Below are 12,027 nucleotides of genomic sequence, written 5' to 3' on the forward strand. Positions count from 1 at the left end.
GATGAAAACGGGATAGTTCCACTGGCAGATTACTTCATTTACAATAAGACATGTTTCCATATAAGTGAAATAATCTGGCAGTGGAATTATTATTTTTTCATCAATATTAAGGAATTATTGATTTAAATCTTACTGAAAAATTACTTTAATGTTACTTTTGTCTTAATTCTAGCATCTAAAGATATTTGCTCTAAAAACACTTGGGAAGGTTTGGTGATTTTACAGTGTAATGCTCCTGGCTACTTCACTGAAAACGAAACGAAAACGCTACAAAGCAAATTATTAACAAGTTATTTGATTGCAAACAAAAGTCTACAGTGTAAACTAAATGACTAGGTCAACATGGGCCTGGTGTAGCTAATGATTCACAGCATGAGGCCGTGTACTGGGCCTACACTGTGTTCACCATGTCTACATAATCTGTGTCTGCTGTAACCGTTTTCAAGTTGGAGAGGACACTTAGTGTAAGTTTCAGTTTCTGCGAAGTCGTCCGGGTGAAGACATGGCTCCCACTCTGGTGAGTCCCACCAGGTTCTACTAACAAGTATTCTGTCTCATTGTTTACCGTCCTTTCTGATCTATTTCTAAAAGCTTTTAGGTGACGTGAAAATGAAAAGCTATAAACAACTTTGCTGCCTATTTTCTTACATAAAACTCACTTAATCCTTAATCGTTCATGTTTTGCTGGACAGCTAACCATTAGATAACTAGTTACAGTCACAGATATGCTTCATCCATCCCCCCATTTTCTTACAGCCTTGTCCATTATGGGGTAAGGAGGGGTGCTGGTGCCTTTCTCCTTGGACAGGTCACCAGTCAGGACAGCACAGAGACAGACAGGACAAACAACCATTCACACACACACACACACACACACACACGCGCACACACACCTACACACACACACACACACACACACACACACTCACACCTAGGGAGAATTTAGAGAGACCATTTAACCTAATAGTCATGTTTTTGGACTTTAGGAAGAAACCGGAGAACCCAGAGTACCTTATCTGCGCCACTGTGCAGCCTAATATATGCTTTATGTCTGTGTTTAACTCTTCACTTCTCCCCCTTCCAACTATTTTCTTTTTTTCTCAATCTGTTAAAGTTCGACATAGATGCGAAGCCGGGGGACCTGATAGAAATCTTGGGTGGGGTGTATCACCACTGGGCTGTTTACATCGGAGGAAATGAAGTCGTACATTTAATTCCTTCAAGTAAGGGAAGGTTTTGTGTAAAAGTATCACAACATCCTAACTCACTCGCATCATTTTAGAGATTTTGTAGAGATAAAATCTTTAAGTTTAATTCTCTCTCTCTGTATTTTGTCAGTTATTTCCCACATTTTCTGGTAGGAGTTTTATTTCTAAACCAGTTTATGTCTGAAGGTAAAGAGCTGCTACGTGGAGTTCCTCAGGGCTCCGTGCTGAGACTTATTTTGTGTTTAGAATAAGTCACTTATTCTAAACACAGAGTATCACTAAATTCAGCGGTTTAGTGATATTTCATGTCATATATTTGCTCATGATATTCAGCTTTGCTCCTCATTTGAGCATCTTGATGTTCATAAACTGTCTATTAGAAATTTTGCTGTTAATTTTTAGTAATCTTTTTTTTTTTTTTTTATTAAAACAAAATCCTGTGACTGATTATTCTTGTAATATTATGACTTCATTCTCGAAATGGAAGAATTCACGAAGTCGTACCTTCCGGTATTGCCGTGTATTTTGTTGGGTCAATCCTTCTTGGGAACGATTTTGCGACATCTGTCTGTGGCAACACGTTACATAAATAAGCCTTTACTCCTTTATGTCCCATAAAGCGCACAGAGGAGGAGATCTGCTCCAGCTGCTCTCCTTCCTTGAGAGCAGCGACGCCACGGTGAGGCGTCAGAGGATCTGGGAAGTGGTCGGGTCCAACAGCTTCCAAGTCAACAACCTCCTGGACGACGAGTACCAGCCTCTGGACCCCAGCACCATCGTCAGCAACGCTGTGAAGATGGTGGGTCAGGAGCGTCCGTACAACGTCGCCACTTATAACAGCGAACACTTTGTCACTGAGCTTCGATACGGCAAACCGGAATCACGACAGGTGAGCAAACCTTTACGGACTCTCCTCAATAACGCTTTGATATCTGCTTTAGAACAAGCTGGAAGCAAAACTGTTTGATGATGATTCAATGATTCAATCTGAGGGAAACTGCCTGTTGACTGTGTGTTCTATGTATTTTTGTGTTTTTAGGCTGTAAAGCACTTTGAAAGGCCTTGTTGCTCAAAGTTGCAATACAAAGAAAATTTGATTTGCCCTTTGAACATTAGAGAGGCACCGATCCAATATTAATCTGGATATTGAATCAATTTTTTCAATATTGATTCCAATATTGAAAAAATTTTAGATGGAGTATCATGACAATGTTCCCGATCCATAATGGTAGATCTATTCAGTCTAGTTCTATGCTTTTTGCTCTGATCGACATCATGCTTTATTTTTAATTTTAATTTAGATTTATTCCCAATTGAACTTTCTGAACCATTTGACAGTTTGTTCAACCTTCAATCTATTGTTTTAGTCAGTGTCACTTTCTTTATTATTTACTTTCCATTGGCTGTTCGACTCCTAATTGCACTGACTGAACAAATTAAAGTCATTTTTTTTTAATGTTTGACCAAGCTAGTGGAGCTGTTGTTGCATTTAAATGTGCTGTTCTGGTGCAGAGTTGGTAAATAAATAGTCTGTAATTCAGTATGTTTAAGCCTGTGCTTAAAAAAATAGAACCATTTTAAGTATGGGATCAGTGTCAGCCAATACCAAACCTCAAATATCGGTCGGAAGTGAAAACAGTGAATCAGTGCATCTCTGTTAAACATTGAGTTAAACATTTTCAGTATCCTTGGTTCTCAGTAGTTTGCCTCAGTTTTGCCTGATTCCTCCAGACAGAGCAGGTTTAAAAGAGTCAGGTCTGTAGATCTGAGATCAGGGCCTGTCATGGCAACTCCAAACTTTGTTGCCATTAAGTCACATTGTAACTAGTTTGGTTGTATATTTTGGGAGAGGAATTTGTGCTTCAAGATTTCCACATAATCTTCTCTATCCATGATGCCATCAGGTGCTTTTAAAAGGCACCAGAAACCCAACAATTTTCGAAGTCGAAGGCAGCTGACCTCCGCTTGTTTCAGAGCCTTCTGCGGCTCTGATGTGAAGGACTGGCTTTTAAACTGCATTCAGGACTAGTAACTTGTTTGGAGTTGAAGTGTCTGATAAAACCCTCGCTACGTTTCAGTCGCATAACGTTTGGCTCACTGTTTGCAGGTTCAAAGCGCGGCTGTGATCGGAGGGGTTGCCGCCGCCGGTGTGGCGGTTGCAGTGGTGGGAGCCGCTTTGTTTTCTGCCTTCCGCAAAAATAAAGACAAAAAGTGATTATGACTGAAGGTGTTCAAAAGTCTTCAATGTACCAAAAACTGTATGAAAGCATGAAGAATGGTTCATTTTCGTTATTCAGTTGGTTTTTTTTCTTCGTTTATTTGCAAATATTAAATGCATTTTCTCGAATGGAAATGGAAATGCATTATTTTGTATTAATTCATGTTTCATTAAAAATAAAAGGTAATCCTGTAGCTTACAACTGAATTAGTGATGTTGATGTGTTTGTTGTGAATAAATACATATAACTGATTAAAACTAGACCACAGAAATGATTTGGTATTGCATGTTTACATTCGTATTGAATCCTCTGGAATTGACTCCCACATCTCAGATTCCAGATATTTTAAGCAATTTTGTGTTGGCAAAAACGATGAAGTTCTGATCTTTGGGTGTTCCAGTTTTCAGTTCCATTTATGTTTCTCATGTTCTTATCGTTTACACTCATTGGTCAATAATTGGAGTTAATATTTTCTTAATTTCTGTTCTTTGTGTTTATTAGCTTTTTTGGTGCAAAAGCAAAATACAATATAGCACCAAAAAGAAAGTTGATAATTCAGGCTAAAGTAAGACAGAGAGGTACATTTAGATTATTTTTTTTCTCCCAGTAATTTCAATTTGAACTTAATTTACACTTTAAAAAGCTGACCAGTTGTCCAACAACGACATTAAATTGAGGTGATTGTTGTTGACATTGTTACTAGCAAAAAAATGCTATTTTATCACAGTTAAGATAAACTCTCTGCATCATTTTAGACAAACTTTTAAATTCTGATTTTAATAATTCTATTTGAATTCTTTTTTGCCAATTATTGTCTGTCACCACGCTCGAATCGAAGCGATGCTGATGTCAGTTTGATTTGATTCCCCTCAAAATCTCCAACAAAATATTTTTCGTGAAATCATCTGACACCAAAGGTCACGAGGTCATGTACACACGTCAAAGGTCATCACCACACGACCCCCAACAGCAAACACAGCGGCGGGTCAGAGTGTAAACGGCTTGGCTGCGAGTTACCGTCACTAAACTAAAATCTTTTTTTTTAAATGCAGAGTTCGCAACATTGTACTTGTGATCCAGAATAATTGACAACAAAAAATATTCCCGGTTGACAATGTGTGATACTTATTTCAGTTGAGAAACATAGTGATTATTACTGGAATTATTGAATATTTTTTCATAAAATCTGATTAAAAGCAGTTTTACAGTGTATAGAGGCCTCAGGGCTCACTAAACTCAGAAACACCTTTTATGTTCAATAACAGTGAGGATACACAACCTGATGACTCACTGGATACAAAATGACTCTACCCTAACTGCTTTATTGTTTTTAATCAAAGTAGCGGAGAAACCTGAAGCATTTTATTCGGCAGGTTTTTATTCCCACCTCCTCAGCCTGATCCACGGCTGCTGCTGAAGTCAATCATTTGACAAAAACCTTTATTTCACCCCGCCGCGAAACACAATTTGTCCCCCTGTTGGAGTCGATTACGACGGCGGTGAGGGATGTTTTTAGGCAATAACAGTGAAAGTGAATTAAGTCGTACCATCAGAAGAGTGTGGGTAGATTATTCTCTCAGCTTTATCATTATTATTAGATTATGAAACTTTCTCAGAATGACTCACAGCAAAGCTGTTTGAAAGCGAACAACCATGGAGCAGGAGGGGAAAAAAATGCTCTGGAAGTGGAAGTGAAGTTTTATTAAAGTGGCGTTGCACAGCAAAACAAAAAAACAAAATACAACTAACTTCTATTGTTCTGTTAAATATGTACATTGATCTGGGGGTTTTAATATCACTCTCCAGATCAAAACTTTGCAGGCTAACATAAAATAATTATTAAATGAAAAAAGGAAAAAAGACAACAACATACAAATCAGAATGACAGTCCTCATTTCCTCCAATTCCAAAAAACTAGATCATAATTTGTAACTTAAACTTTGCGTATCTAAACTTTTTATTTTAAAATTTACAATAAAAAGTTATGTTAAAATTAATATGTTGTGACAGTTTTATATAAGACAGATAATCTGTGGAAAAAAATTTAGCTCAACTGCATTCTCCATATGGTCCAATCAGAGCCAGGACGAGGGTCTTTGTGTTGCCAGTCACTCTTGTGTATGTGCTGCTCACATCCTGCCCCATTCTTTATGCCACGCTACATAAACAAAACCAGTCATGAATGCTAAAGCTAACTAGCATAACCAATGATGACAGTGGATAAACAGTTTTCCTGAAACTGTAAGTTGTTTGGAATTATCACATTTAGCAGCATGTACATGAGCATGATGGCACCAAGACCCTCCTACTGGCTCTGGTTGGTGTTTTTTGCATTCTTTCAAACGGTGTTATTAGAACTGCAAGGAAGAGGAACTTGATCTTCTCATAGATTATCCATCTCGTACTATACTGTCACGACATGCTGATTAATTTAACGTCAATGTAAAAAACAAACAAACATTTTTTGAAAACAAAAGTTACATAATTTTATTTTAAAAAACATAAACGTATGTTTGTTTAGAATCACCCAACTTCTGTCCCTGCAGCATGATGGATGCCAACATGTGGGGTTGTAGAAATGACCCAGCAGTTTTCAAAGGGAGTCATTTAGTGACGTTTCATTGTAGTGAGAAACAAGAGCCGTCTGTGAGAATCGACGAGGGAGCATGGAGGACGGCCAGTGGGCAAAACAAGCAGGTACTTTAGTGGCTTGTGTCAGTCAAGAATATATGGTTTCCCATTCAGCAGCGTGTCACCGCTTTCTTTTAGTGGTTCAAGTCTTCCAGAAGCCAGACAGAGGAGAGGTGGCGCCAGGTCCAAAGTTCCTCCAGTCGACACAAAGATCGCATTGACTGTCGTCTTTGCACCTGTTCAAGTTCGGGAGGAGATGGCACAGGCTCTTCCTGGGCATCAGACAACAGTCCACCACCTCACTGCAAACTGTTTAATGACTCTCTCTCTCTTTAATTGAAAAAGCAAACTGCCGCCCTGCCAGATAAGTCGACAAATGAGGGCCGGTGGAAATGTGTTTGTCGTGTGAGGAGGTTTTTGTGACGGAGGCGGCTTGGCAGAAGGTGAACACGGGGAAGTGTTTCCGGCATAAAGACGAGCCGGGCGGACGCGATCGGGCGATGGAAGACAGGACAGGACCACCATAAACGTGACGGGGGTCAGGGTGCACACACACACACACACACGCACACACACACACCTCCTCTGAGCTCCCAGTGACAAAAACTCTTCCTGCAACACAAACTTTCAGTCTCCGGCTGCAGACAGGGATGGATTAGAATAACAAAAGCCCGGGTTAATGCCGTTTGTGCCTTTAAGGACACAAAGTCATTACTTTAAAAAAAAAAAAAAAAAAAAAAAAACAGCCATTAGACCTTCAAGTCGACTGCTTTTAAAGAAAAATAAAAAAATCCAAAAAAAATCTAATTGCTGGCGTTGAATTGTAAACACGGCCTTGTTAGCTATGCAGTCTGATTCCAGTTCCATTTCTGCTTCATCTGACCAAACCAGGTAGAGCTGGGGTTTTAGTTTCACTATTATTAGGTGTCTTTCTTTTTCTTCTTCTGTGTTTCTGTCTTACCTTATTTCAATTTGTACTTAGTGACTCAAGTATGTTTACTTCTTGTGTGTAGTTATTCCTTGAGCTTTAGTTTATCTATGTTCCTTATATCTACTTTTTTTCTCTCTCTCCCCACCAGGGGTCTTTTTGTGGGCTCTAGTGTCCCTTATATGACAGCAGGCTGACAGGAAAGGGGGAAGGACAGGGGGGAAGACATGCAGCAAATGTCGGCCGGGTCCGGGAATCGAACCCTGCGTCGAGGACTGAATGCCTCCAAATGTGGGTTGCGCTATCCCCTACGCCACCACAGGACGCCCCATATCTACTCTTTTTAGATGTATTTCCTAATCCCCTTCGTGGTTTTTGTTCTGCTCTGGCTCCCTGTGTTCCCTGTGGTTTTTGTAAGATTTTTATCACCATCTTGTCATTAAAACATCCTCCACCTACAAGCTGCCTCTGGGTCCACTATCATCCACACAATCATGACAATAAAAGCCCAATAAAAGCTAAAGGCTCGACAAATGGGGCAATTTCAGCTGAGGAATAAATCTGGACTCTACTAAATCTCTTCCCAGTTAAAATGGCTAAAATCACACACATCACATCAATGCACATTTTGGGCATTTGAACCAATTATATGTCGTAGAATGTCAACAAGAGGCCTGCGTCAGTCCTGGAGAAAGTTTATAGCAGAAACATGTACCCTGTTCATGCTGAGGACATTCACCGTCACGAGTCGTATGATAATTCTCATTCTGACAATATTTCCCGATACGTGCGATGTACAATCAGTAATTCCCGATCTTTGTAGAAAATTGTTTATTGCCAATGTAATGGAAATGGAAGCAGAAAGGAAAGTTGGGGAAAAGGTTTGAAAGGAAAGAAGGAGGCAAGAGTAGAAAACAGGAGGAAGCTTAAAGAGAATACAAGTCAGCATCATGGAGTCTGATTTTACACCTGCAGACAGAGAAAAAAAACAAAAAACTACAAACACTGTATGGATATACAGCTCTGGAAACAATGAAGAGCCCACTGCACTGAACCCCCTGAAACCCTTCTGGTTGTTCCACCAAATATTGATTTCTGATTTCTTCCTGAGTTAAAACATTAGTGTTGTTGATTCCAGGTCAATACAAACTTCTTTTCTTTGCCTTATTTGAGGTCTGAAAGCGCTGCATCTTTGTCATTATTTTGACCATTTCTCATTTTCTGCAAATAAATACTAGATTTTTGCTTGAAATTTCAGAGACATGTCAGTAGTTCATAGAATAAAAGAACAATGTTCATTTTACTCAGACATAGACACGTAGAGAGTAAAATCAGAGAAACTAATTATTTTAAGTGGTCTATCAATTTTATCCAGAGCTGAATAATAATAATAATAATAATAATAATAATAATAATAATAATAATAATATCACTGAAAAGTAGACTGCGCATGTTAATACAAGATGTATTTAGTGGCACGAACCAGTGTAGAGTGAAAAACATCTGAACCCAAACTCCTGTGTGTTGCATGTAGTTTAAATTAATTCTTTATTTTTCCATTTCATGTTCCTTTCCGCTTTACGTATCTTATATCCAAGAGATCTCCAACTTAAAAAAAGAGTTAATTTGTTACATGCAATCAAATTCAGTTTGTCAAATTTAATTTATTTGCTTTTTTTTTTTTTTTTTTAAACACGACACCTTAATATATTTACTTGGATAAATGTAATGTGATTACGTGTAACAAATTCTATTTTTTAAAAGTTGGATCACCTGTTTTCCTTTGCGCCTGTAGGGGGCACCAGTCCATCACCTGTAAGGCTTTTAATATGCTCTGTATTACTGATGGAGACCCGTTTTCAGAGTTGCAACGAGGAAAAAAAGCTGTTTGTACCTGACAATAATCAAAGGTGACATGTTTTTAACTGTTATTTGGAATCGCGTTATAGGCTGACAGTATTACTTAGATCACTGGTTCCCAATCTCCTGTAGCAGCTTTCTGTTCCACACACACTGTTCCTCCCTCAAAGCCAACATGGTTGTGGGTTTAATGACCTCTTCCTCAGGAAAGTCTCAGTGCGTTTTATTGAAAGAGCTTGTTAAATCCTCGGACACTTGGTGATGAAAGAGCCAATGCTGAAAATCATTTTAGGAACCTTAAAAACCAACGCTGTCTTTGTCGTTTTCCTTTGAATTATTTCTATTCTTATTGAGTCAGTTTGAACGTAGCTGAGTTCACCTCTACTGATGTCTTGGATGATGGAAAGATATTAATATTAAACTTGAGCTCCCACCTCACAGAGCAGCCCCCCCCCCCCTCCGTGTTCCCCTCTCAGCTCCTTCAGACTAGCCAGAAGCAATTAGCAAACAGCTGGGGGAATTGTGCATTAGCTGAGCTCATTATAGGAGCTACTTCTCAGTGCAGTGCTGGTAAAAAGGGTTGATAGAGGAGCCATGTTGTGACGACTTCCTGAAGGCGGAGTGTCAGAAAGAGCAGGAGTTTTTAAAGAGACAGAGACCCACTTTCAAGGCGCTACATTACAAAGTTAAATTTCTTCACTAATATCTGATATATACAGCATTTTTATAAAAACTGTAGACAACATAGTTACTTGATCGAGCTACAAAATGGTGCAGAACATTTCAGGCACGTTCCAAAGCGGAAAGAGAAACGACTCCGTCTCCAAAAGCGAAGTGTGGTATGCTCTCGGTCCTGAGCTAAGCGCTCCCTGCCTTTCTTGGGGAGGTGACCAAGGAGAGGGCGGCTGGAGGAAATGCCTGCGGCCGGGTCTCTTCTTGTTTTTTCGTGGCAGCATTATAAACATATAGAGCAACAACATGTCCTGCATGTAACTCTCTCAGCCCACAGAACTGTGGCTTGTGTCTCAAAAGCAGGCACTGTGTCGTTACCTCCTGCTCTGAATGCCTTCTGTGTGTGTGTGTGTGTGTGTGTGCGTGTGGGCGCCAGTGTGTGTGAGTTATCTGCCTCCTGATCCTCATACCTGCATGTCTGCTCATGTGTTTGTTCCTCACAGGAATTAGGCACATAGGTAACAGTGCATGCGTTTATTTTTACATGGTTCCTGGGCAAACGATCCCACTTGGCCGGACACATGGGGATAATGCACCGGGTTACTGACCGATCAGAAACAGGCTGCAGGTAAATGGTGGCGATCGTGCATCTGATGAATAGACATATCTGTGCAAAATGGAAATAAATAGATCTTTACATCTACAGAAATAACCTAACCAGCCCTCCACCCACCTTCCCACTGAAACACTAAAAGCCTGTCAAGGCGGCTTGTTTTATATAAGTGCGTCTCACTGACTGCCTACACTGTGAGCATTGTGGGAGAATACCTTCCTGGGAGCTTGTTTACATGTTTGGGCAGTATGATATAAATCCTCCATTTCTTGAAACCGAGTACGTTTGTATTACGTTTAATCCAGTGGTTCTCCGTTTCATGGCTACGACGGAGTGTAAGGGTCACGCTGGGAAAATAAAAAGATGAAATGAAGAGAATGAAGTCGTAATATTACGAGGATAAAGTTGCACAACAACAAAGTCGTAGCATTACAAGAACATATCCGAAGTGTTACAAGGATAAAATCTGAAAAAAAAAAATGACAAGCAAAGTCAAGACATTACTAGAAGAAACTCATATGATAAAAGTCAAAATAATACACGGTCATAGTATTAAAAGAATAAAGTCATGGTATTATCACTTATTCTTGTTGTCGTGAGATTAGTTTCTGTTGTATATCTAGAGTAAAGGTAGTTAGACTTCCTGACCACTGGGGGAGCACTCGGAAACTAGTCAGAGATAGGAGTTCGAATAAGATCCAGTTCTTGTTGTTACCTCGTGCTTGGATTGCCGAATAAACGGAGTACAGTTTTCCAACCGACAAATACTTTCCTGTCTTCCCTCATATCATGACATGGTGTCAGAATTAAGGACTTAAACGCCTACAGAGAGAGCACAATGGCAAAGTTTGGACCTCCGGAGCCGTTTGACTTTACGCAGCCTGCGGAGTGGCTGACCTGGCGGCAGAGATTCTCCCGCTTCAGGGTCGCGTCGAAACTCGACAGGGAGAGCGGCGAAGTGCAGGTAAATTCGCTCCTGTACTCCATGGGGAGAGATGCCGAACCTATTTACGGTTCTTTTGTGTTTCCTGCTGCAACGGAGGATATGCCACATCCAGAGTACGAGTTCGCCCTAGTGATGCAGAAGTTTGACGAACACTTTGTTCCAAAAAGAAACGTTATCCACGACCGCGCCTGTTTTCACAAAAGGAGCCAGAGGGCCGGTGAGACGGTCGAAGCTTTCGTGCGGAGCTTATATGAGCTCGCGCAGCACTTCGAGTTCGGCTCTGGGAAAGATGAGCAGATTCGGGACCGGATCGTTATTGGAATAATGGATAAGGAGGTTTCTCAAAAACTTCAACTAGAAGCGGACCTGACTCTGGAGAGAGCCATCCAGCTAGCACGTCAGAGTGAGCAAGTGAAACAGCAAAGTGCGGAACGCGTGGAAACTACAGTGAATGAGGTGAGACAGAAACAGTTTAGCAGCACAAAGAGGAACTTCGTGAAACCACGGCAGAAACAAGCGCAGACATACGAGAATAGACAGAACTGTCAGAGATGCGCTAGAATGCACGACAGAAAAGAAAACTGTCCTGCCAGAAACAAAAGATGCAGAAAATGTAACAAGATGGGACATTTCGAGGCTGTGTGTAAAACTAAAATGCTAAAACAAGTCACAGCTGAAACTGCTACATGTTCAGATGAGGATTCATTCTTTATTGGTGAACTGTTCCTTAGAGCAACAGCAAAGTCAAATGTCATCGAGGAGTCGGATTCAGATATCGACTGGGACATTGAACTGCTGGTGAATGGTAGCCCAGTGAACTTTAAAATTGACACTGGTGCTGATACCACAGTCATGACAGACGTAACTTTCAATAATCTACCGCAGAAACCAAAACTATATAAGTCCAGATCAACAGTGTATAGTCCAGGTGGAAAGGTCAGATGTGTGGG

General features: G+C 40.3%; 1 protein-coding gene across 2 annotated transcripts; it reads left to right on the plus strand.

The window, feature by feature from the left end:
* The first annotated feature begins 300 nt into the window (after positions 1–300).
* On the plus strand, positions 301–8,140 carry LOC122846165 (phospholipase A and acyltransferase 4-like). Of its 2 annotated transcripts, XR_006373190.1 has the most exons (5): positions 301–517; positions 1,115–1,223; positions 1,829–2,097; positions 3,316–6,124; positions 6,197–8,140. XR_006373190.1 is itself a non-coding variant. In XM_044142958.1 (4 exons), the coding sequence occupies exons 1-4, from the start codon at positions 503–505 to the stop codon at positions 3,421–3,423; spliced, it is 501 nt and encodes a 166-aa protein (XP_043998893.1). In that variant the 5' UTR covers positions 301–502; the 3' UTR covers positions 3,424–8,140. The 2 variants fall into 2 exon arrangements, 1 of the variants encoding a protein (XP_043998893.1); XM_044142958.1 differs by having other exon boundaries at positions 3,316–8,140.
* The last annotated feature ends 3,887 nt before the right edge of the window (positions 8,141–12,027 follow it).

Source organism: Gambusia affinis, linkage group LG16, assembly GCF_019740435.1.
Source record: "Gambusia affinis linkage group LG16, SWU_Gaff_1.0, whole genome shotgun sequence".
Classification (NCBI taxonomy): Eukaryota; Metazoa; Chordata; class Actinopteri; order Cyprinodontiformes; family Poeciliidae; genus Gambusia; species Gambusia affinis.